Source organism: Lonchura striata, chromosome Z (assembly GCF_046129695.1).
Source record: "Lonchura striata isolate bLonStr1 chromosome Z, bLonStr1.mat, whole genome shotgun sequence".
Classification (NCBI taxonomy): Eukaryota; Metazoa; Chordata; class Aves; order Passeriformes; family Estrildidae; genus Lonchura; species Lonchura striata.
Window position 1 is genome coordinate 46,697,629 of NC_134642.1, and position 26,866 is coordinate 46,724,494.

Sequence of the window (26,866 nt, forward strand, 5' to 3'; positions counted from 1 at the left end):
AGTTAAATATGCAGTCTTAATTCTTATGTAGTATAAAAAAATGTGGCTTTTCAAGATCACAAAGGATGCTCTGCAAAGCTTTGTATTAACACATACAGTTATAATTTGTATTCAGGCTTCAGAATTTTGTATATGCAGCCTGTTGAGCACTCAGTAGGAGCAGCCTGTTTTTAACCTGCATTTATTTATGCAAAACCAGTTGAAACACAGAATTAGTTTAATCCTTTTTTCTTTTGTTTTGTACTGCAATTCTCTTACCCTATCTGTTCCAAAGGGTCCTATTCTTTGGGACTGCTACCAGGCCTGATTTGTGAATCATCTGATAAAGATCCAGCTCCACTCCCAGAAATGTGCCTTAGGTAGAATCGCATGCCAGTGAGTCAGCTTTAGGGCAGCATTTTCAAAGGAGCATAAATTACACAGTATCCCTGTGGGGGTGGCTCAGTGTTATGAAAATTCTGCCGTGGAGCATCATGCACGAACATCCACACAGAGCTGAGTCAACTATCTTGACTTAAATTGACTGAGAGCTGGTCTCACTTCACTTGTTTTAAATGCATTGGTTAGTGTGAGACTTAAAAGAAAATGAAAAGGAATGTGTGGTATCTTCGGGAGGCGGAGAGCAAGCTGGGAAGTCCAGAAAGTGTTGGTATTACTACGGTTGTCTGGGTGCAGATCAGTCTTTCCTGATAGCTGTCTGATTTTTTTAAATCATTAATTTTTAGTTAATTAAGCATTCTGCTCTCTGGAATAAGGTAATGGCTTTAAACTGACAGCGAGTAGGTTTAGATGAGGTGTTAGAAGAAATTCTTGGCTATTAGGGTGGTGAGGCCCTGGCACAGGATGATCTGTCCCAGGAAGTATCCAAGGGAAGGGTGGATGGGGCTTGGAACAGCCTGATCCAGTGGATGGTGTCCTTGCCCTTGGCAGGGGATTGGAACTAGATGATCTTTAAGGTCCCTTCCAACCCAGACCATTCTGTGATTCTCTGATACCTCTATGTGTTTTTCATACTAAAATGTCACTGGTGAGTTCACTGGATTAATTGTGTTAATTTTCAATGGAAAGGAAGGTGATTTGAAAGAAAGTGTGATCGAGATCCAGCTACACCTGCAAAGAGTTTTGGTGAAGCTTCATAAGTGGACAGGTGCATTAGCACTTCACATCTTTAGAGTTACAAGTCCTTCTGTCAGAAGAGGACCTAACTTTACTTTTTGCTAACAATTTATCCTGTATTATGAAGCAGACATGCATTACAGTCAACTCTTCAGTACCCAGGCTGTTTGCAGCTTCTCTCCTTTCCCAGCCCACCTTCCTGAGACACAGTCTATCAAGTGTTCAAGTCAGAGTTCTTAATGAGCTTGTCTGTGTGTTTACATTTTTCAAAATAGTCAGCTGTTTTACATAATTTTATTAGCCTCTGTTTTATGCATTTGTCGTTACCTCTCTCACACCTCTGATTTATTCCATCTCTGTTGGGTAATTCTAAGATAATGTAATCCACTGGAGAGGGAAATAATTGTTTGTGTAAAAATGAACCATTATTGCATTTAGTTCCTTATAAATATCAAAACATTCATGTTTAGATGAAAAGAACTGACTTCTGTGGTACTGAAACAATGAGGTTGGAAGGAAATGTAAGGATTTCTAGTTAACTCTGTACTCTGAACAAATAACTTGTATGCAGCACTGCAGTTTAACTTTCCATTTATGTAGTCACAAAAGCATAAAGAATGTACATTATGTTATTTTCTTCAATAATATAGGTACAGTTTCTCAAAAAAAAATATGGCTTTCAGTTGAATGATAAGTGGTGAGAGGAGGTGGGTTGTTCAAATTGTTTTCTTTCAGCACTAACTGAAAGGGTATTAAAAGGCAGTGTTCTGCTAGATAATTCTTTTCATTTCAACAGTTAGAATTGGCATAAGAAGGTTATATGACCATAAGCGGGGAAAATAAATGGTCTGTTAGACTGTGATTAAGAGGAAACGTGTCAGTAAAAAGCTGAAGTGAGTTTTCCAGCAAGCTGTAGTGAAAACAGTAGTACCTGCAAAACAGGAATCGGTCCCATCCACAGGTTCAGAAGAAGAAGAGCTGGTTTGCTTTATACAAGGCATTCTAGGCATTCTTCAACATCAGTCAGCTCAATAACACCTAAAATAACAATGTACAATTAAGGTTAGGGTGTAATGGGGTTTATTAAGTGTTTCAGGCTGTTGAGAGATACTCCTTGTTCAACTGAAGTAAATAATTTGTAAGTAGAAAGAGTAATAGTCTAGCTGTTAATCTATGAGATGTGATTTAGTATGTTGATTGCTTAGCCTGAGTAGCTGGATTTGATGAAGCCTTCAACCTTAAGCTGTGAACTTTTCTAGAAATGTTTGTTTTTGGAACAGAATTAATTTCCTTAATCTTCCTAATAGCTGATACAGAGCTGTGTTTTGTCTGTGTTATGGGAAGGACATTGAAAACAAAGGGATATTTTAATTGCTGCTGAGGACTGCTTACCTGGGTGAGGGCTTTTTTAGTTCCCTGTGCTCTGCCATGGAGCAGAGGCACCAGCTCAAACCAGAGATCAGCAGGAAACAACCACCAGCAGAAGCTGCAGTTCCACATGAGCTGGATGGCCTGCCTGGAAATGGAGAAGCTCCCAATAACGTGCTGTAAGGCCCCAAAAATCAGCAGTGAACTAAGAGGTGCAGGCAAGATGGGTGAGGGGCAGGTGCCTAGATTCTGCAATTCCCTGGGGACTTCTTTGTTCAGTGTTCCTCTCCAGAGACACACAGCTTATCTGCTGCTCTAACACTCTGTTAAATTATTTATTTTTATAATCTGATGCCTGAAACTGCTTTGGGAAACCTGCTGTCTTTAATATAAGTCTTTGTGCTTATTACATGAAAATTGTTCTTTAGGAAGCTATTATCATCTCTGAAGGTTTTTGCTTTTAATTTTTTTTTTAATTTACAAAAGTCTCTTCCCAGAGCAAACAGTGCCGAGAAGGAATGCTCAGGAGTGTCTACTCTTGTCTAGGCAGAACCTGTAAGTTCAAGGTGTGATGATACAAAACAGTAGACAGCTTTTAATCAGATTTGTTTATTTTTTGTTTGTATTTTTTTTTTCCCAGGGATGATTTGTGCTTTCTCTCCCATCCCTCCTTCCTGTCAGCTCTGACAGAAAATGTCACTTTCTTTCTCATTTTGATATCTGCTGGCATATTGAAAACTACGCAAAGAAGGGTGAGCCAGTTTTGTGCACAGAAAGGAATATGATGGTGAAGTCACAGTTAAGTGGGAAAAGAATGGGGACAAAATCCAGCGAGGCTGGGCTGTCTCTGCAAATTTGACCTTCAAAATACTTCTGGATTTCTTCTCCAAAGTGCAGATTTCCTAGTGTACAAACTGTGTGCCTTTACAAGTGAGTCCATGATTTGAAAATATTTCCCAGGATAATTTCATGGTTTCTGCACACAGGTGTGTTCTGTGTGTGACTTAGAAAATAACATTTTCTGTTGGAAAAATCCAGCACAGAAGTTTTTACAAAATTGCCTTTTAAAATTTTCATTGCAATATCTGTTCACCAGTAAAAGGAGAGTGCTATTTCTAATCAACGTCTAGGTAAGTATCCATCTGTGTCTGTAAGCATCACAACTTATTTTCAGTGCTGTGTTCTCATTTCAGTAGAAAAATGGTCTTTTGCTTGCACCACCATGAGATTTCCTCTTCTAGTACTGTTACTAGAAAGGTGAATGGCAAGAAAGGAGTGGGAGTTTTCCAATAAAGTCTGTTCTTGCTGTTCTATACATTTTTCAGGGAGAACTAAATACAGACATTTTTTTTTCTTTCTTTGGGACAAGGCTTTCCTTGGCATAGATATTTTTTGCCAAATGGACTGTATTCTTCCCTGAAGCAAAGTCTGTTTGAATCATGGTAGGGTTATTTTTTTCCCACTGAGAGGCAAAGCTCTGGTTTATATATATATATAAAGAGGAATTGGTGATGTCTGAAGAGCCAGTTAAATGGACCTGTAGAGGACAAACCTTACCAGAACATGTGGGTTTTTTTCTATATACACATAAACATATCAGTGTCTTGAAATTACTATTCCGTCCTCTACTGCCAACTCACCAAAAATCACTGTGTGAGGGATCACATCAGTGTGGTTGGCGTAAAGATCCCACTTAATATTAAAAAAATACAATAAAATAATTTTAATTGAGCTGTTAGCAGGGTGGCAATGTGCAGATGAAACATATTTTTTTTCCGGCTGATAGACCAAAGGATGGAAAGGCAACTTCAGGTGTTGTTACAGCCCCTTTGGGAGCTGTCAGGTAAATGATGTTTCCAAAGGTTTCCACTTTTGTGGAAAAACGTCTACAGCTGACTTTGGCTGCCCTTTAGCTTCATGTCAAGCTCTGTTCTTTGTGCTCCCCAGACTAAAAGGTTGAACAATGCAGAAATTGTTCAGCAGTTTTTTGTTTGAATATTTAAGTATGTTTTCATTTGGCCAAGCAAATGCTCTTTTGGTTTGTGTCTGAGCAACCAGTATTTTCCCTGTGTGTACATTTCAAAATTCTTAGAGAAGATATTTTTCATTTTATAGTGCATGGCCAGAGGAAAGCTGGGAGCTGCACTAGCAGGTACAATACGAATTCCACTTGTTCTGTCATCAAATCTGTGTTTTACTTACCTGTATAATAGGAGAATTATTTGATAACGTGCCTTTATGTCTCAGAACATGTGTATTCATCATTTGGGTTTGTTGGTGCTCTACTGTAGCCTTGGAAATAAATTGTTCCTACATGATGTTTACTGCTTACATGAAATTCCTGTCTCCAGAAAGTCTTCTTTGAAGTTGCTTTAAAGAGAGGGTTACTCAGCAAAAGTATGCACAAATATTCTTCCTGATATACTTGTTCCTCTATTCCACAATATGCTTTTTATTCTGGTTTTTGGAAGGGATATGCTGATTTTATTGTTTGGGATTTTGGGTTTGTGGGGATTTTTGTCCTCATGTTTAGCAGGCTTGGTCTTGTCATCTCCATCTTTCTTGTGATGTCTGATATTAACCAACCTTTCTTTCTTTAGCTGGTGTTTCTCTCCCATGAGTATTTTCATCATTTCCTTATACCATACAGTATTCATTCATTAGCCTCAAGGAAGCATGAACTCTATTTTAGTATTCGCTAAAAATGAAGTTTCAATTTGGGTTGGGGTACACAGACAATTCTGAGCTTTGCACAACACCTTTCAGAAGCATGGAAATACCCTTATATTGTGTATTACATATATGAATGAAATTACATGTTTACAGGCAGCTTGGGCTGGATCAGGAAACCGAAGAAGGATTCTCAGGGTACAGAAAAATCTCTCTGAACCATCCGTGCTTCCTCAGGGTGCTCAAGTGATGAGTGGCCTCCCCTGCAGAAGTGTAGTTTTTCAGATGAGATCTCACTGCTGTGTCTTCTTGCCTACACTTTGTTTTTTGAAGTGCCATAAATTTATAATTTACTGTACTTCTGAAGCTGTAAAGGATTTGTTCCATGCCATTAATCTCTAAGTGAATGTGGTAATTGAAAGATCTTTATTCTGTTTTGTATTCCAAGAGAAAATTGAGGTGAAAGGCAAAGTGTGGATAATGAAGACAGAATGGTAACTATTGATCTCTCCATGAAAATTTCTTTGAAGTTGCTTCAGGTAGTTTTGGGTAGATAATATGCAAGTTATCAGTCAGATGAATAGCTTGGTCTTTTTACTTGCAATGAAGAATGCAATTTATTAAATTAAAACTTGAAGTAAAATATAGGATACTGCTGTGGGTAGATAATGTTTTTTGCTTACAGCCCCTAGTATTTAATGCTTTTTTCCTGGCAGATTTGAAAGAAACTAAATCACCCTTGAGATTCTCACATAACCAGGGCTTTCACAGAGACAATCAAGGACTTCCTGAATGGTGAAACAGATATTCCTAAAACATCTTTCTGTTACTCACCAGCATGGTAGTGCTCTGGTGAGAGCAATCTGTGCGACATGTAGCTAACACCTCTGGAGCCAGAGCCTGTAACTGCACCTCTGACAATTCAGTAGCACTTCTTTATTTAATATGTCTTTGGTATATAGGGTTCCCCTGAAGAATGTTTCCACTGGGAAATACCAGTTCCCATCCAATTCCAGTGCTATTTTTCGTGGGTGTGTAAATGAAGGAATAATTTGGTGTAACAGGATGAGTTCACTAGGAAAAGGTAAATTAAGAAAACCAACATGATGCTGAGCAATAAGATTCTCTTCTGTAAAGCCAGGCTGGGAGAGCCTGGGGGGTGTTCACCTGCACAGGAGAAGGCTCCAGGGAGAGCTCAGAGCCCCTGCCAGGGCCTCAAGGGGCTCCAGGAGAGCTGCAGAGGGACTGGGGACAAGGCAGGGAGGGACAGGACACAGGGAATGGCTTCCACTGCCAGAGGGCAGGGACAGATGGGATATTGGGAAGGAATTGCTGGCTGGGAGGGTGGGCAGGCCGTGGCACAGGGTGCCCAGAGCAGCTGTGGCTGCCCCTGGATCCCTGGAAGTGTCTCAGGCCAGGCTGGATGGGGCTTTGGACACCCTGGAATAGAGGAAGGGGTCCTGCCTATTGCAGGGGATGGGATGGGGTGATATTTAAGGTCCCCTCCATCCCAAACCACTCTGGGGCTCTGTAAACTCAGTCTGTCTGCAACCGAAAGCAGTGAGTTGTTTAAGGCAGCACTGTGAAGAGCAGTGAGTTGTTTAAGGTAACACTGTGAAGAGCAGGCTGAGCTACTTGTGTAATTCTTTCCTACTGTTCTGTTCCTGTGCAGGCTGCTGCATTGCTGGAGACCACATCTAGCTCACCCAGCCTCCTAGACAATGTGCTCAGTGCTTTGAGACTGGAAGGACCTTGCTTTGCAATGAAGATGGAGGCAGTAGGAAAAGCAGAAGAACTTGTTGATTCAGAAATTCCACCAAAGACTTCTGAAAAGCAAGAGACTGCTCCTGATGAAGACAGGCCTATAGAACTTGAGACACAATCTCAGAAGGACAGCATGTCCAGTGCAGCAGACTCTGCGGTGCTCTCTTCTATGCCTTGCTTGCTGATGGAACTGAGGCGGGACTCCTCGGAGTCTCAGCTGGCATCTACAGAGAGCGACAAGCCAGTAGGTGGCCGAGTTTATGAGAGTGACTCTTCTAACCACTGCATGCTTTCCCCTTCCTCCAGTGGGCATTTAGCCGACTCAGACACACTGTCCTCCGCAGAGGAGAACGAGTCCTGCCAAGCTGAAGCCGCTGCAGAGGGAGACCCTTCTGCAGTGTCTGGGGCTGCGGTTGGGAGGAAATCCAGGAGATCCAGGTCTGAAAGTGAGACTTCAACAATGGCTGCCAAGAAAAACCGACAGTCTAGTGATAAGCAGAATGGCCGAGTTACCAAGGTGAAAGGTCACCGGAGCCAAAAGCACAAAGAGAGGATCCGGCTCCTGAGGCAGAAGCGGGAGGCGGCTGCTCGCAAGAAGTACAACCTGCTGCAGGACAGCAGTACCAGTGACAGTGACCTGACCTGTGACTCCAGCACGAGCTCATCAGACGACGACGAAGAGGTTTCAGGGAGCAGCAAGACAATCACTGCAGAGATACCAGGTAGAGGATGTTTTTTAAACTGAACTGTAACGCGCCTGACATCGTTTCTCAGCTGTCATGCTAAGTTAGATGAGTGACACTTGAGAAAAACCCAGGATAACTGCAGCTCTGTGTAAATTTGAAGACTGCAGTGTAATAACAAGACGTGGGCAAATTTAAAAAATCTGTTCTGAGGTTCCTGTGCACTTTTACACACCAACAAAGCATAGATATGGTAAATGAGAGGAAGGACTACCTTTGAATTCTGGATTTTTCAGATCTTTGTAAGCCTATATGAACTCATGTCAGTGCTGTCAAATCCCCTTAGATGGTGATAATCTAATTCTTAAGATAAGTGGCCAGCTTTGCTTCAATATGTAAAGCCCATAGCATTGTGTTAGAAATGGCACAGCACGCCACTTGCCTGTGTAACAGTAAGGCTCTGGCCATTATTGCACTTATTCTATGCTTTCAGCTTGACATGTCAGTGCATGACGAACCTGCTTAGCCTTATTCTAAGTTCTTTCAGATTGCATCTGGTCACCTATTTTAGGATACAGGTATGATTACACAGGTGCCCAAGCTATATTCACACCCAAATTTTCAACATTTTAGACAAAGTTGTTACCAGTTTCCTATGTTATTAGGATCAATAATTTTTACACTTTTAACTTTCTGACACATCTATGTTAAGATGTGAGGCAGGAAATTATAGGGGCCTTCTTGTCATTTTATTAGTGTAATTTTATTAGCAAAAGAAAGTTGAATTCTTCAAGGCTTTTGTCTGCTGAGTCTTTGTTATTTTATTAGTCCAAGTGCTGTGGACAGGATTTTGTGTGAATTATTCTTACAGCATATTATACCATAGAACCATCATCATATGGCAATCAGAAATAAAATCCATAAAAATAAAAATACGTAAAAATAAACTTTTTTTGCTTGCCAATTTTTACTGGGTTACATGCCTTTTTACCTGTTGTGCTAGAAGTTTTTTCTTTTTGAGAAAATTAACGTCTTACACAGGGCAAGAACATTTAAAGGAAAACTGCATATTAAGTTCCTGAATGAATGCTTTCTAGATTAATTATTAAAAATACTGCAGCAGATTTTACAAATAACGGATTTAACTGAGTTGATTATGGTGGATGATGCTGTCACCACAAAAACTGGCATTTTTCCCACACCTGCTAGGAAGCAGGTTGCACAAAGGAAGTAAATGTTTATTATTAAAATGTCTGGAAAAGGCAAATATCCTCATAATTATTGTGTAGTAAACTTTTTATAGAGATCTAAAATTATTTTTACCAATTTAGCAGTTAGTCTTGTAGCTTTCAGAGTTTTTGCCTTTTTATTTATAATATTTACACTTTGGGCAATTTAAGCCTAATTTAAAGCCTGTTGAAGAAGACTGTTTCACTGTTTCGGGACAGGTTCTTCCCCACCGCTCAAAAAACACCAAAACACACAGAATAGGTCCCTCAGGTCACATTCTTTTTTAAAGTCATAAAAGTACCTTGTGACCTAGAATGGCACCACATGGTATTTTCAGTTTTCTGAGGGCCATTGTGGGGACCTGATGCCACTCCAGGATATTGTTTATGTGTCCCTGCGTTCTTCTGTATTTGCCTTTCAGTCCTGACCATGAATGAGATACTTTTGATGAAGGAGTCCTATCACATGAAGATCTTGACTATTAGTGATGATTACAGCAAGACCTAGCTTTACCTGCAGTGCAAGAGTGCACAAACCATCACGAGGGAGGGACACTAACATTTATTCTAATTTCACAGCACATGTCATCTGCTCAGTGCTGAGTTTTGTTTAAGACATTTAAAGGTTTGAGCTGCCCCCTTAGTGCGATGGGGTGTACCTGCCACATTGCAGTTTTCCCTTAAATAGAAACGGCTTTGCTTTGTGGGAAACGCCTTCCAAGTGCAAGAGAAAAATACCCTCTGTAGAGATAAGGACGTGGTTTGTCCAAAAAACACATCCTGTGCTGTTTGTGGGTGAAGGAGACGTGGTGTCAGAGCTGAGTTGGAGCTGTGAGTCTGGTTGGACTTCAGCACTCCATCACAGTGGTGGGTTCCCAGGCCATCTGCCATCCCTCTTCCTGGAGCTGGCAAAGTACACAGTTCCTTTTTCTGGCTAGAAAGCCATTTCAGTGCACATAGCAAAATACTGTGAATAGTCTCAAAACTGAGGGAGTGAATGCGTAGATTGAAAACAATACAGGGTATCAAAAAGTGTTACTGGAATTTCTGTCTGCCAGTATTCTCTGCGCACAGTGGAAAGCTGAAAGGTTTAACTTCAGTGTTAGGACATAAGCATGAAAAACTTTTGCCTTTACTTTCAAAAGAATTACCTATACACATTGATGATGAAGAATTTTTTTACAGGCAGCATGTGTTCCCCTTAGTCTGTGTTTGGACATTCAGCTGCAGTCTCGATTACTTACTCAACGTCACTTATTTTCATATAATTTTAGTTGTTAGCCTTCTGTTACATGAAAAACAGCTTTGCCAACAGAGATGCTTTAAAACTTTTAATGACAGGTTATTTGGCTCTCATGACAAAAATTACACAGACTCTTAAGCTGTCAACAGGTAGTGTTACAGCAGGCAGTTTGCTTGTGTGTGGTCTGAAAAATTAAATTGCCACATTTCAGAATACAGTAATCTTTCACATTGTGTCACTAAAACTCTTCCATTTAAATAGTGCAATAGTGTAAATAAATATTTTTTTAAAACCATCCACATCACTGGCTCTGAAACATCTTTGGCTAAATTTGTAGGGTAAAGAAAATGTTCAGTGAAATACGTGATGATAATGATGATGCCATTAAGTTACAAACAGAGCAGTCGTTCAATAGATGATCAGGTCTCTCTGCTGAACTTAAAGGTACTGTGTATTAAAGTAGTGCCAGGCTTGTTTTTCTCCTCAAGGAAGACTGAAGAGTCGAGATTTTACTGGTGATACTTCAATACAAGTACTGTGAGCTGTACAGGAGTTCATCGCAGCGTAAGTTATGGAATTCTGAATGCATCCTGTGCTGTTAATTTACACCTGAAAATACAGGTTCAGTCTAAACTTCAAGGGTGTTCTGAGAACTTTTTCACTGGTGTGAGCAGTCATAATATTTGGCTCTTTATTTCAGGGAATGCCGTGATTTCTCGATTATTGCAGATGAGGAGCAATTTTTTATGTTTTAATGACTGAGCCTCTCTGTTGGCATCTAAGACTTTGCCATTCTTCAACACCACATAAACATGGCATAGGAGTCCTGAAACAGATTCTGCTAGTCTTTCTGCTGTAGTAGGAAGTTTTTCCTTTAAACAGTTTCACATGTGATGCTGCAAATTAACTCTGAATGAAATTGGTGTGAGAACAAGTCTGGGAATCAATATTTATTGCTATGTAAACACTTCTTTTCTGGAAGAAGCAAGGGATTTAAAAAAAAATCAAATAACATACAAAAATATTTTGCATTTTACCATGATTGTGGTTTCTACAACTCAGAAAAATCTGAATTGAAATGGGGATGACTTATGTTTTAGGCTATCACAAAAACCTGTCAAAAAGTTTTAAGTGTTAATGTTGAAAAAGCTGCATATCACTTTGTTAAAAAAAAAAGCAAGGCTTTTTAAATATGCAGTAAACCCAAAGAGATGGACACAGGTTCCTTCCTCCTAAGAACTGTGCATAGATCTTGGATAAAGCATCTGCAAGGGATGAATTCAGAATGACAGTTATGTTAATAGATAGGAAAAAGAATTAGGCTGTTAAGAATGATTTGCTGTGAAATACTAATTTGGAAGTGTCTGCAGCAGAATAACACAGAGGAACCAACCATTGCTAATTAGAATGAAGATGAAGCATATCTTACATTGTTATGTTGCCAGACTTACTAAATTAAATTACTTTGGATTTGGTTATTACTTAGATTGTACTTAAGAGATCCCATAAAAAGACAGCATTGGGGCATTTCTTGGGTGCTGTTGTGCAGGAGGTGTCTTGAAAATGAGAGAGAAATTTTTGATTTTGACCCCTTTGTGACTTCAAATTTCTTCTCCTTTAAACTCGGCATAATGCAAAAACTATAATTTAATGCAAGCATTTATTTAATTGATCTCTCTTCTGTCTATAAACAGAAGAGAGATCAATTAAATAAATGCTTGCATTTTTAATATGTAAAGATGCATTTTTAGGCTTGGGGATTTTTTTAACCCTAAAATAAAGAAAAGATTGAATACACCATGTTGTAGTAACTGCTCAGGAAGCATTTATAGCATTGTTTTGCTGCTGCTGTAAATTTGAGATACTTGATGAATTATGCTTTTTAAAATTTGTATTGCAGGGCTATATATATTTCAATACATACCTTATTCAGTTCACAAAACATTTTTGTCAACTTTGACCATTCTAGTTCATTCTTAACTTCAAAAACCTGAAAGGATTGTCTCACTTATCAACATCAATAGTTAAATTGCAATTAAAAATTAACATTACTTATTTATATGTCTGTGGAAATCAGAAAGATTGTAAGTTAGTTCCTTCAGTTTAAGGTAAGATCCAGGCTAAAGACAATTAAACACAATCATATTGGATGTTCAGTACTAGAAGTAAATTAACAGAAGAAATACTTATTTTAGGGAGGTAAAAAAATATTGAATATGCAAAAGGAGCCATGTTTTAGGAAAAAAGGTACCATGTTACTTAAATTTTGGTTAAAATGCATTTGGAGGGATGTAAATTAGTGTAAAGTAAATATTTTTAGCAGAGGACCTGAATGCTGAATTTCCAGCATATCTGATAGGTAAACAGATGGGCAAGAAAGACTTAAAAATTACTCTTCAGAAATAAGAGAATTAGCCAGGGCTTTGTTTAGCTATTCCTGAAGAATCTGTGTATACCTCATTTAAACAGTTCCTAAAAAGAATGTAGTGTTTAAGTGATACTGTAATTTCATGTACTCAGTGAAATCCCAATAAAGATTTGGTGCCTTGGGTTTTTATTAGTAAATATTTACTTAGGTTGTGCAATGGTTTCTCTCATTCTTAGGGTATTTTCTATTATTCTTAAGCTAGAGGGTGCCACAAGTTTCACATTTAGATATTAAATTACCATCTTCTGTACCTTTGTGTAGTTTAATGTGATGCTTGTCTTGTTTTGGTATTACCTTAGGTGACATTTGTGTGTTTGGATGGCGTGCACATACTGTTTATTATTCTTCAAACAGGTACAAAGCCTCATTTTCTTTGGGGCTTATTGCTTCCTAGATAATTCCTGAGTGAATTCTAGACTTTAAAATATAGTTTCCACTGCCTTTTGTTATTGATATGTAGAGTAAGGCCATGAGGATTTGCCTTCTCTTTGGCTGCTGCAGGTCTTCCTGATAATCCTAAAGCCAGTAATTTCCACTGTCCTTTTGATGGGCAGCTGGAAGCAGTACAGTTTCCTTCCAACCATTCCCTGTTTTCTGCCTTGCCAGGGACTGGCTGTAGGAACAGTGGCTCAGGGCAGGATCCTGGCTGGTGTGAGGCTGGCTAAGGCTCCATGTCATGCAGTTGTCCCTGTGATGGAGCTGTGTCCATCATGCCTGGCAGAGGATACTCTCCCCTCCTGTGTCAGCATAGCAGTCACACAACCCCAACGTGTTTTTGTGTTTTGTGTCATGTGCTCTCATTCTGTGTGCTCCCCAAAATCAGGCCAAGAGCTTTGGGCCAATTCTACCTGTGTTTAACAGCCCGTTTATAAAAAGATCCAAGTGTGTAAGCAAAATGCACATATTTATTCAGGCTTGTCAGTTAAAAAATAGCATTTTGGATTGCAGCTTAATAGAAATAAATATGTTATTGTATAATGGTTTTGACACCTTCAGTTGAATTCAAAACAAATTGCAAGGGAACTGGACTAATTTGGTAAAAAAAGAGACCTTTGTGACAGAATTGTCTGAGACTTTGAGAATAAAATAATTTTTATGCCAAAATTTCTATTATAACCTCAGTGGATGTAAAATTTTATTATAAGAGTAATACTATTGGTTAATATATGCTAATTCCTCTCCTGTTGTTGTATCCAAGGGGCAGAATTAGAAAAGTTGTTTTCCTCAGTTAACTTGCCTTAATAAACAATATTCTGTTCTTACTTAATGATGTCTTATCAAATGGCCTCAATGTCTTTAAAGCTGGCTTCAGTCGTGCTGGGGGATCTGGAGGAGCGACCAGGGAAATTCCAGGATTGCTTGACAGGGGCACCGTGTGGGATAGGAACTGCATAGGCAATGTCCTGGAAGAGGCCATGAACTGCTTTGCCGAGATGCAGAGGCAGACAGAGGAGAAATTCCGCATGTGGATAGAAAAGCTAACCCATCTTGACACGGATGAAGAAAGCAAGCAACAACTGGAGCCCAGGGAACCTAAAATCCAACTAGATGGCCAAAGAATCCCCCCTGCTACACAGTCAGGGGCTTTTGTGCAGATGCCTGATAGCCAAGTACTTCCTCAGCAGCCGTTTAATTCGTACGTGGGCTATCAAAATGCCGATGCCACGCTAGAGTTTCCAGTGACTTTTAATAACAATTTTCCACCTGTCTTTCCAGAGAATGGAAATATAGCAGAGCCTGATCTGAATCAATCATAAACTTAACAAAAAAAAATTAAAATAAAAATCTGATCTTTGCAATCTTGATGTTATTTTGGATTCTGCTAAAAATGAGGTTTGCTTTTCTCTTTGTATGTGTTTGTTTTGTTTTCTCTTTTGGGTTTTATTACCATGATATTGTTTGTTTTTCTTAATTTATAGTGAATATATGTAGTTAAAAAAAAAATCACACTATACACACCTGCATGTGCCAGTACACATATATAAACAAACACCTTTAAAGGTGAATGGGGGGAGCCACCCTAAGCTTTAGTCACCAAACTCTGGAAACTATAACTTAGAATCCTTGTGTAGATACCCCAAAAGCAGTAGGGTTGTGTTTGCTACAATATGAGCATTCAGGGTGTTCATCCAGATGCCCTGTTTGCATGTTAAAACATTTATATAAGGAAATAAATTTTATATTTAAAGAGATAATGCACCTTAGTGATCCAGACTAGATACAGACCTGTGACATTTTCTTAGATCTATTTGCTCTCAAGTTTTGCAGCTTGACCATGCTACACATTAGCTTCTTCATTTTTAGGCAGAACTAATAAATAAGCTTACCCTAAAAATTTAGCTGTCTATAACAAGCGTGCACAGCAGATTTAACTCCTTTTTGTCTCCCTTTCAGCAGTTCATTCCCTGTCCAGGGTTTTTATTAGTGTCACTGCTGTGTTGCTCATGGTGTATTATGGAGGCAGCTGCCTTACCCTGTGTGCACACACAGGCACATGCACACACATCTCTGTGTGCTCAGTTTGGGTGCAGGATATCTCCACCAATTCCAGGTGCCTGCTCTGCTCTTTCCCGGGTCTCAGTGGGAGGAGATAAGCCTCACCGAGGATGCCTCCAGGCAGTCTTTCCCTCCCATGAATTGTCCCTAACATGGTTTATCAGTGGTCCCTAAGAGATAATTTACGGTGAGATGAGTCACCCCAACCTGTGCACACAGAGTGGCTGCTTCCTCCTGTAAATGTAGTCCAGCCACATCCTTCACACTGGAATAAAACCAATCCTGTCTGCCCTCAGATAAGCAGCCATCAGGGGATGGGTTGAGCCTTGGCACAGGAATTTAAAAGAAGGCTTGATAAGTGAACACCATGGTGGTCTGATAGCTGCTGGCCTGGGTCAGGCCAGACCGAGTGAACACCACTGAAATAATTCTTTATTTGTGATGGGGAATGCCATAGCATCAGGTTAATTTAAGTGAGGCAAGAATTTGCTGTTTTGTGGGTTCTTTTTTTATACTAATAGTTATCCTGAATAGCCAGGCTTAAAACTGTGATGTTTAAAGTAGGATTAATTTAAACTATATATTAGAAATATTTAATTCTTACTATTATTGCTACACACAGGGATTTTTTGGTCACCTCTCCAATAAGGCCTTCCTTAATGTGCAGTAACTACTCTGTAGCTACCAAAAAAATGTATATTTTTAATCAGGTAGAACTTGATAGAAGTTTCTAATGAAAATGAAATCAAAATTTTTACAATAGAAAATGAAAGCCCACAGTTTAAGTAAAGAAAATACTTAGATCTCCTTTAGGTCAGTTACTTTACATTTTCAACCACAGTAATTTTTTCCCTAATTATTTTAGTTTAGTTTCTTTTCCTCCTGTTGGGAGTAACCGCAGTATCTTCTGTAGGTCAGACTTTTTTTGCCCTCCTTGAATGTGACAGTTTGGATCAAACCTGTAACAGGAACTCAAGAAGTACATTTTGTTATTGGTATAATATCGACATTGGTATTTTAACATTATTCTTGTCCTTGACTGACTGTTTTTTAAGTATATGATGCCTTCATTAAAAAAAAATAGGTTACAGACCTGTGTTATTTTCAAAGTATCTCTTTGAAAAACTGATGCGGGAGATAATTTTTAAGTACTGGGATAAAGTCTTTTCAGATCACCTTCATGCATAATTTTGATACAAAGATTCTGATACGAACTTGTTAGAAAACTCCCTTGCCTGAAATTATGTGCATTTCAGGTAAAAGCTAAACAAGTTGTTCTATGTTTTATAGCAATTTATAAGCTTATCCTCCTGTGTTTAAAAAGATCTTTCAAGGAAGAGTATTTGCTGATAAAACAACCCTCATCAAAATGGGTCCTTCTGGTGTTCACAGATTATATATATATATATAAATATATATAAATCTCTTTATGCTGGTAATAAGAACAGAATATTCTAAAGCATGACAACTTTACAAATCTTCCCATGCATGCAGAAGCAGCTTTTTGCAGTGACTGGTTTATTTTAATGTGTATGTCTTTTAGCATGCCCGCAGTATTTTTTGTAAAATAGTATTATGTAAAAATTAAGTATTTCAGAAAAAATTATGTAAGGAGTTCAGTTGAACTTATGTCTCAGACTGAAGCACCTTTACATATGTATCTCATAAATGGATAATAACTTAATTACATATGTAACCAGTAAAATTTCTGCAAATTTTCAATGAATTGGTCAGGTAGTCCTTAAAAGGAAAAAAAAAACAAAACCAGAAAAATATTGAAATAATTCAGTATGTGAATAGATTTGTGTTTGGTTACTGGAGGCAAAAATTTAAACATTTTATTTTTTCCATTACTGCTAACTGTTATTTTCAATGCAAACAGCTGTGAACATAAAAGAACAAGCAGAGGATGACAGAAGTTGAGCATACAAACTTTAAAGCTTTACTCTTTCTAGGATAAAATTATCTCAAGGCTTCCAGAAGACTGAGGGAACAGCTCCTATTAGATTTAATTTTAACTTAATTTTCCAAGAAAAGCTCCCCAGTTGAAGGCTAAAAATACTTGTGCAAGATCAGTGGCTGTAAATTGCTTTGTAAATGGCAAATAATGTTTCCTTTCCTCATTCTTTCCACATGGGTCAAAACCAGAGCCAAATCTTCAGCTTGGTCACAAAACCTCTCCTTTGAAAGTGTGTGCTGATGTGTACAGCTGGGTACTGCTCCACGAGCTAGTTTTCCGTGTGGGGAAGTGTGTTTGCCCTGAAACCAAGAGGAGAACCCCACCTTTCTGTTGTTTGGGTGTAGCATAGCCTTCCTGATGAAGGATTTGCCATGAACAGGAGCATTTCTCTTCTTGCTCTGTGGTCTGAATCCAGAAGGTGCAGTGCCCTGAAGGAACCAACCTCCAGATACCAATACTAGTGATGAGTCTGTGTTTCAACTGTGTGTGACAGTCTTTGGCATCTCTTTGAGAAAACAGCTTGCCAGCACATAGTTTCAGATTTTATTTTTTTTGCCTCCTGGGAATATTTTCACTATATTTTTACGGCATGGCTGCAGTTGAGTTTGTCATTATTTCCATTATAAGCTCTTATTTTCAAAGGGCTTCGACTAGAAACCCTCAGGGAGTTAAAATTTCTTCAGATGAAATTTTAACATAAATTTTTATCTTACCCATTCTGTGTCTCATGGAAACAGTCTAACTTACCTAAGACTACTTTAGGACTATTGGAAGAAAGTTCATCTACTTTCCAACCCTGAGTTACATTTTGAATGTATGTTTTTGCTCACATCTCATCAAAGTAGTTCAAAACCACCACATGTAGTAAGTAGGGGAGAAATCAGTAGGAGTTTTGCACAGACCTGGAGAACCACAGATAATTTAGAGTTTCTCTAATTGCCCCAGGATTTATACTTCAGAGTGGTTTAAAGAAACATTTTAGTTCCTTTAAGGACTTTTACTTACGGTTTGAAAAGGTCAGATGCATCGACCAGGTGAGCTGGTGTAGACTGTTGTTACTCCAGGGATGGTGGTGCCAGTTTAAACCAAACTAACCTGGTCACAGAATCATGGAATGGTTTGGGTTGGAAGGGACCTTAAAGCTCATCCAGTCCCATCCTCCTGCCATGTGCGGGGACACCTCCCACTATCCCAGATTGCTCCAAGCCCCATCCAACTTGGCCTTGGACACTGCCACTGATGGGGCAGCCACAGCTGCTCTGGTTCAGGCTTCTATATTATCACTTTAAATATTGAATTACGTGTTTTTAATATGGCAGCTGTTCCAGCCTGAGAGCAGTGGAGCACCTGTACAACTCTGGCGTTGGAATTTAGCATCAGGTGAAGCACAGTCATTTGGTTTAATGTTTTTTGTGCCAGTGCAAAAGAAGTAAGCCTTTGTATAAATGCTCAGTTTAAATTTCACTAAATGTCAAACTGACATTGCAGTAAAAGGATTTCCTTGTAGGATCAGTCCCTTTTTAGGAGTTCCTGGAACTCCAGGGGCTTCAGTGTGCAGTGTTTTTGCAGGCTTGCCTGCAGGTTCTTCCCAAGGCATTCAATCTCCTTTCAGTGGGGTTTGGTAAGGAAGGTCTTTAGGAATAAATATCTGAATGGTCAGGTTTTATTTAGAAAAAAAAATTAACATACAACATAAAACAAACTCAAGGCAATGAAACTTTTTTTTCAGATTTTCTATTGCAAAAATAACAGTGCAGGGAAAAAAATAGTCAAAATGTAAAACTTTCAGTGTCATTTTTAACAGTACTAGGACAAAATAATTCAAGCAGAAATACACATCTATTTTTTTAAGTTCAGTGTCTTCTAGTGTTTGTGCAGGATTGTTGGGTTACTTTAGCTGAGCTGCTAGGGTAAATACTGAAAAACCAATCTTAGCTTCAATGAAACGGGATTATATTTGGCAGTTATGTTACAAATTGGAACATATTTATTATCACTGTTTTTTAATGTATTTTGTACCTCTCTGTATCCACATACTGTATGTGGATAAATTTGTAAATAATATTTCAAGGGCATTAAGAAATTAAACTATAGCCCCATTGATAGTAGTAGAAATTTTCTACTGGTTTTAATGGAACTGTCATTTAATTTCATTAAAAATGGAACTTACTCTGCAGTTTTTTGTCTGGAGAATCCTCCAGCTGACCTTGAGGGGAGTCTTTGCCTGATGGGGGTGTGTAATGCAGGCCAGTTGAGTAAATGTTTTAAAAATAATGGGGGTCTGCACTGTGACCACTGCAATTACATGTGTTAGAACAAATGCACTGTGTGATTTGTACTGTAGAAGCCAAAGTAATTAGGCTGGTTGATAGAGATGGACAGTACCTTGCATATGGTGAAGCCAGAAATTGGTATTTCTCACAAATTTCATTAGTCTCTTGGTGTTAGGTCAGCACAATAAAGACACACAGAAAAATAGGTTTATTAGGTTAGCAGGGATTTCAAGTGCAGAATGATGGAGCAGGGGATTAATTTGGACCATCAGAGTCTGTATCAGTCCTTCCATAGAAAGGTACAGTTTGTGCTGGGGAAAATGTGATATATTCTGCAGGGGTGCATGTTATCTGCCTTTTCCTAATAGAAGTTCTGTGGGACACAGGGAATTATTTACTTTTTTTAGCTGCCATGGCTATGTAAGGATGTGACTGTTTCCAAAACCCTCGTGAGACACTTCTCCAAGTAAAACTGAGGAAGAGATCTGGTTGATATACCTGCTGCCATAATTATTGCATCATTAGGCAGCATCACAGAAAATAACTCCTGTAATGAGATACAAATTGAATTCCACTTCCCAGTATTCTCAATCCATAGCCATATTCCATGTGCCTTTGCTTAACGCACAATGAAAAATGATTTGTTATCGTCATTCATAATTTGCTAAATTAAATCAAGATATTTTCCATCTAGTCATCAAAAAGCCTGAAAGTATGAATGTTGGTCAGCAAGACTTGAATTTTTGAGATTTATTTTCTTGTGATATATTAAAAAGTATCCAACCTGGAAACAGATAATAATTTGATCATGTTTTCATTTTATCATCATGGTTAAAAGAAGCACCAAACAGAAAAGCTTTACTGTGTGAAACAAAGGAAAATGTCAGGAAAGTGGATTCACTGATAAAGTTCACTTTATGATTTTAGAGAGAATGTTGTTATATGCTATTGTTTTTTATTGTATTTACAATGTATTATTTGCATAACCCTGTAAATTTTGAAATGTAACTACTGTAATCTGGAATAATAAATCAATCTAAATAGCAATGAAATGTTTAATGTTGCTAAACAACACAAAAAAGCACAAGTCTCCAGCCCCCACTCCCCTTTGGGAATTGTTTGAGCGTTCAGGTAGTTTGTGCCATTTGAACTGCACATACTTTTGAAATGGCAGGTCTGAGTCATGTTTTAATTAATACCAGGTTTCCATTGCTTATCTGAAACAAAAAGGCTGTCACTTCATCCTGTAGTTTTGTGTATCAGTACTTTATTTTGATTGTGGTCATCTGACCTTAAAATTTATACAGGTAATAAAGTTCATTTTATGTTTTCTGTAATCTGGAAGCAAATGTGAGTTATCTCTTAAATTTAAGCATCCAGTGTAAATGAGGGCATTTTTAGGTCTTTCATTATTTTAAAAGTCTCAGTATTCTCATTTGTTCCTTAGAAATAAATTCAATTAGAGTAGTGAGGCTGAGGGCATCCATGCCCACATTCATAGCCAAGAGGTGGAGGTGAGGCTGGCAGAGGCTGTCTCCCAGCACTCTGTGTGTAGCCTTTTTAGCACTTGCACCTTTCCCAAAAGCATTCCTAAGCACTGCTTCTAAACTCCTCAAACATTCAGCAGTTAAAAATAGCCCAGTAATTGGAGGGGAATGTTGTTTTCAGCCAGGCTGAGCTCCTCTGCTTCTTAGCCTTGAGCAAGCTGCAGGCTGCTGCCTGCCTCAGTTTCCCTTGTGGACAAAGGAGGTTAATAACCACCTTGGAGTTCTCCAGGATACACTAATGGAGAGTTTTTTGTAAAAACAAAGTGCTATAATTGTTGTAGGTTTTATTACTATACTGGTCCGTGTGTCTTAAAACTCGGGATGATATTCACACTTAAATATGGCTCTGTGTCTATTCCTTGAAGAGACAATGATGGCTCCAGAGTACAGCTGAGACCACTGAAGCTAGGCTTTTAATTTTGGATTTACTTCGATTGGGCTAGTCCTCTGGAGATTTCAGGTTTTTTCCCCTCTTATAGAGGAAACTCAGCAGGAAGCTTAAAGAGTAAATATAGCAAAATTTAAATCCCATCCCTGAGGCTGGAATTCATCTTGTGGAGGTTGAGCACTGTAAGAGTGAGGTGCCTGGGCTACGGTGGTGCCTAAGCTTTTCCTGTTTGCTGGGGAAGGAGGGGAGATGGTGCTCTTGATGCTCCAAGCTGCAGTTTCCAAGCTGAGCTCATCTGACTCTGAATGGTTTGGGTTAAAAGAGACCTTAAGGTGCATCTCATTCCATCCCCTGCCATGGGCAGGGACATCTTCCACCAGCCCAGGGTGCTCCAAGCCCTGTCCAGCCTGGCCTTGCACACTTCCAGGGATCCAGGGCAAGCTGCAGCTGCTCTGGGCACCCTGTGCCAGGGTCTGCCCACCCTCCGAGCCAGCAATTCCTTCCTTTCCCTGCCCTCTGGAAGTGGAAGCCGTTGTCTGTGTACTTCCATTCCCTCCATGCCTTGTCTCCAGGCCCTGGCAGGGGCTCTGAGCTCTCCCTGGAGTCCAAACACCCACAACTCTCAGCCTGTCTCCACAAACTTCAAGGACTTAAGTCCCCACTCAGGTTCTGCCAGCTAATGTCTTGTGTTTCCTTTGCAATGATAAACAGGCCGTGCAGTGCAAAGGGACAGTGCTTCTTATAGAATGGCTGCTTTTAACCTACAGCTGAAATTTTGTGCTTCAGTTCATCTTTTTGCTTGTGCTGCTATTATAATGAAGTAAGGGATAATAGGAGAGTGGATCTTACAGCATGGGTTAGACTGCTGAGTGTTGAGATATGGCTGTAAGAAAAGCAAGAGAGCAGGTAGCAGATGAGAAGTGATTTAATTTTCTGTGTTGCAAGTTTAAAATGAGAATTGGTATGTGTAGACCTGGATTTTTGTGCATGTGACTTCTGATTCAGTTGTTCAGAGTGGAATTAGTTGTGATGAGCTGTGTAAATTGAGGGAGAGTTGGAGACTTGGAAATGCTGTCCCTGTGATGACCTCTGCCTCTGAATTCTTTGGGGAAGAGAAAAAGAAAGCAGGCTTTCCCTCCCCCCTTTTAGCATTAAATGTCAATGGCTGTATTTTGCTGCTGGTACTTATTAACTTTCAGCCTTGCCTTTTTCAAGCATTTATTGCTTTAGAAATGAATTAATGCTTGTCACCAGGGAAATGTACTTCTTTCAGCTACCTTGGGTTCTCAAAAGATGTAATTTTTCTAAAGTAGATATTTTAAATTATTGACCAGGGAATCTCTTAACTGTTCTACATTAAGTCTTGGTTCTGGCGTGCTTTGTCTTGATGTGTTTTTTAATCTTTTGAAATCCTGTTAGGGTCAGTAATTACATGTAGTGTCTTTATTATAAAGAAAAGATGATGAATTACACCTATGGTTGTATTTAATCCTTTTTAGCTTTTCAACCTGAAAGCATTTCTTCACTTTATTTCCCAGCTGAAGCCAACTGTCCTTATTTCTTGGTACCACATACTCACTTTGCATCACATCACTGGATGATCATGTACTTGGCTAGGGCAGTATTATTTATTTCCAAATTTAACTAATCCTGTCCCTTCCATGCAGCACTGAAAAGGAAACAGCTTTTGGAAACAGAGGATTTTTATAAGATTTTTTAATACGCCTTCACTTCCACCTAGTTGTTGTTGTTGCCTGCAACTTTTTAATTGTTTGGTTTTGTGTTTTTTGTTGACTTTTTTTCTAACACATGTGAGTGTTTATGCTTACTTATTTTTTTGCAAATATGGGGAATCTGAGGATTTGTTGCAGTTTGGTGGCCATTATCTTGGCTTTGTCAGTCATTGGTGATAAGTGCAGATTAACCTGGTGTTGGGGGCCTTTCCACATTTCCAGATCTGATCCTGAAAGACAAGGCTGTGAAATGCAAAAATGGATCTCTGCTGTGATTGCTTTGTAAATAGGTAGCTTGTTTGGGGTCCTTTTTTGCAGATTGTTAAATTGGTAGCTATTACCCTGACAAATATAATTACAGTGTGTAAATTATATTGAAAATATTTTTGTCTGTTTGATGTATACTGAATTTAAGCTAAGTTATAAGGTGTGCTCTTTGGAAGTGTGGAAGATACAAGAGTGGAGCTACAGATAACAAGTTTATGCTTGTATTTCCTACTGATGAAGACTTTCACACAAGTTATTTCTATGGGTAGGTGATGAGAATATCACTCTGCATGTATATACATTTATTATACATTTTTGCATGATTATACATGTAGGAGTGGTACAATTTTGACTTGAGACTATTGGTGACTTTTGTCCAAATACAAAATTTTATTGTCATGTAGACATGTCTATCTAAGAATCAAATTTTGCTTCTGCTTTTGGAGGTCTGAGTCAGAAGCGAGAGAAACAAAGGCCTGAAGGAACAGTTCCAAGCTCCTGAAGTCTTAGATAACCTGTTGAAAAAATGGTCAAATAGTCAATATTGTACTTGACCCTCGTATCTTCTGCACTCAACTGTTTATTTTTATAGCTCACATTATATATGTTCACGCTGAACTCTGATGATAAGACTGAAAGAAAACATGCTTCCCGTGATTCAGTCCAGCCCTAACTTCTGCATGTAATTTAATCATCAGCTGTCACAAATAATTAACTGAACATCAGCCAGCTTAATTCGGAACTCGGTATTCCATTAATTTGTAATTGCCTCTTAAAAAGACAAAGATTGCCTTCCAGTTAATTATCAGGAATTCTGTTCCAGTCATAATCATCAGCGTTTCATGTTGCGAACAGTTTGGTCTTTAATACATTGGCATTTAACTACTCATTTATTTTTGTTGGGTCTGTTTTAAGTTTGTAATGTAACATTGTTTCATGGAATTGCTGTTCTGGAGGCAGGTCTGAGCTGAAATATTTTGTGAATTTCTTCATACATTGTTGCAAAACTGATCTTTAGTACGACTTATGCAAAATATCCCTCTGATGAACTGTGTTGCTAATCACAAAGTAGAGGTTTCTGAAAATAGTCTGTTGAATTTTATTTCAGGCACCAAGTTATGAAAAAACACCCCCTCCAAAAAAGCCCCTAAACCAAAATCTGCTCTAAAAACTTCAGAAAAGCTTTTTAGAGAAGTAAATTTGAAACTGCTAGTTCATCACGTTCCCTCTGCCTTCAACAGCCACTTAAAACTCTGAGAAGAAACCAGTTTTTCCTAAAGCATTTCATTTTGTTCTTTATCACTTTAAAATATTTCATTAGTCATTTTGTAACTCTGAAAGTCCTGTCTTCCTCAACACATTCTTACTTTATGATTATTTTATATTATCCCATACAAGTTGTACCCTCCATATGTCACACCCATAACAAAAGGCCCTCAGATACTCTGCTGCAGAACTTCAAGAACCTCCTTGGAGTTAAAGAATTGCAAAGATGCTGAGCTTTGGCCCAGCCTGTGTTTGTGTCTTATGCTCATTTGTGTGGATGAAGCTTTGGTCCAAAGAAAGTTTTGATCCTCTCATTTGGGGAGGGGGAGCTCCAACCACTTTCATACCTGCTGAATCAGTGAGCTGCAGATAGGGCAAGGCATTTGAGCTAAATACTCACATCCTCTCAGAATTGCATTATTTATGCATTCTCTCTGCTTCCACATCAGTCTTTGTCTTGAATTTGCCTGTTTTTTTCCTGAGCCTTTTCTGCTTCTAGCATTGCTTTCCAGTTATAAGTTATTTTCATTCATCACAAAGAATTTAGTTGGTCCTAACAAAACAGTTCAAAAATAGTTTTTTGTTATTCCTCAAGGACAGATTTCAGAATCACGTAAGCAGTTTTATCTCCCTCTTTCCTCCTTCATTATGGTGGCCAAAAATTCATATGACAATCATGTTGAATGAAAAGCATATTTATCACTGCACAATATAATTTTGTTTCTTGTTATTCTTGATCTTAAAAAAAAAAACCAACAACCACCTCCAAAAATCATTGCAATTTTGAAAAATCCCCCTGCTCTTGACAGGTGAATGTTATGAAAGGAAAGTTGCCTAATGTTAACTTTATTGTCATTGGATCAGTTTTATGAAAAAGTTAGTTTTATTCAATCAACCCTATAATAATGTAAGCTGTTGCTTGACTTCTGTAAAATTCTCTAGATAAATATCTTGTCTGCCCAATTTAATGTCCTGTAATTTTTTTTTTTTAACTTTAAACTGGAGGTTTTATCCTTTAAAGATTGTAAATGTAACATTGTCAGATATTTATGTGTTAATGTAAAAGACAGTACACAAATAACTGATGCTCTGATAAACGTGTGTTTCTGACACTTGTGTTTTCTGTGTATGCAAAGGTCAAAATGTCTCTGTAATCTCAGGCTATGCCCATTAACTGAAGTTTAACAGTTCATACAATTTACCAGTATGTAACTTTAAGAGCTTCATGTGGGATGTTGCATTAATCCTTAAATTATTTGTACTTTTTGAGGTATCCTTCAGTCTGTGCTGGTTTCTAACCCATATTGCTTTTCTCCCCTGCAGATGGACCTCCTGTTGTGGCTCACTATGATATATCAGACACAAACTCAGACCCAGAAGTGGTAAATGTGGACAATCTGTTGGCAGCTGCAGTAGTTCAAGAGCACAATAATTCTTTAGGAAATCAAGACTCAGGGTCTGCCTGGAGAACCAGAGGGCTGCTGAATGAAATGAGTGCTGATACAGGTTTGTTTACATTCTCTGACATTTGTGCCGGCCTTGAAGTTGGTGGGTCTCCCTTTCTTGCTTTCAGTATTTTTATAGTTTATACAGTTGTAAAAGCTCCCTATGTGGATTTTGTGAGAGAACAGGACAGATGCTTATTGAAAAGGTCTGACATTTACTCCAAAATACAAGTGATAAAAATTAACAAATATTCCTGCAATACATTTTTGACACTAATTTCCTTAGCTACTTTTCTTCTTCTTTTCCTTCTAATTACTGCAGGGAACTTAGATCTGGGGTTTTGGTGGTGGGTTCTTTTTAAATGAAAGTGACCTAATCTTGTTATTGAATGATTGATTATGACAACCCACCAGCTAGTCAGCTAGTCCTAACCTCATTTTCAGTACTGGGATTGCCTGTGTATGTATATTTTTTTCTGTGGCTTTTTTTTTTTTGGTGGTTTTTTTGTTTGTTTTTGTTTTTGTTTTTTGAGGGGGGGTGGGGTTATTGTTTTTATATTTTTTTTTTTTTTAATTTTCTTTTGTCTCTTTATATCTCTAAAATTCAATCATTAATTCTTCCCATATTCCATCTGCATTTCCAATACCCCTTAAAAAATTGGACAGTGTTTCGGATGTCATCAGGGATCATTTTCTGTCAGCTTCATCCCATAATCCCATGTTTTATGCCAACGTTTTACTTCCTTTCCACTCCTTTTCTTAACTCCTATGTTAGGATTTTCAGGCTGTATTAGACATATAGGTCTTGTCTGGTGGAGCACAACAGGTTTGTGTTTCGTGCTGTTTCCCTAAGGTCTCCTGCCACAGGGCACCCACATAGGGAGTGTTGTGGTGGCTCTGAGATGCTTTTCATTGTCTCTAAGCCTTAAAGAAACACAATTAGGTGATGCTTTGTAAAGAGATGCTCCATTACAAGTCCACCATTTGAGT

General features: G+C 38.5%; 1 protein-coding gene across 2 annotated transcripts in view; it reads left to right on the forward strand.

Annotated features, from left to right (window-relative positions):
- ARK2N (arkadia (RNF111) N-terminal like PKA signaling regulator 2N) overlaps positions 1 to 26,866 on the forward strand; it is a 44,132-nt gene that overhangs the window by 7,690 nt on the left and 9,576 nt on the right. Inside the window, exons 2-3 of one of the 2 annotated variants that reach the window (XM_077790096.1) lie at positions 6,827 to 7,640; positions 13,804 to 20,567. In XM_077790096.1, the coding sequence (XP_077646222.1) occupies positions 6,917 to 7,640; positions 13,804 to 14,258 (1,179 nt within the window). In that variant the 5' untranslated portion in view covers positions 6,827 to 6,916 and the 3' untranslated portion in view covers positions 14,259 to 20,567. Of the gene's footprint in view, positions 1 to 6,826; positions 7,641 to 13,803; positions 20,568 to 25,754; positions 25,938 to 26,866 lie in introns of those variants that run through there. The other variant, XM_021538906.2, reaches the window with a different exon arrangement.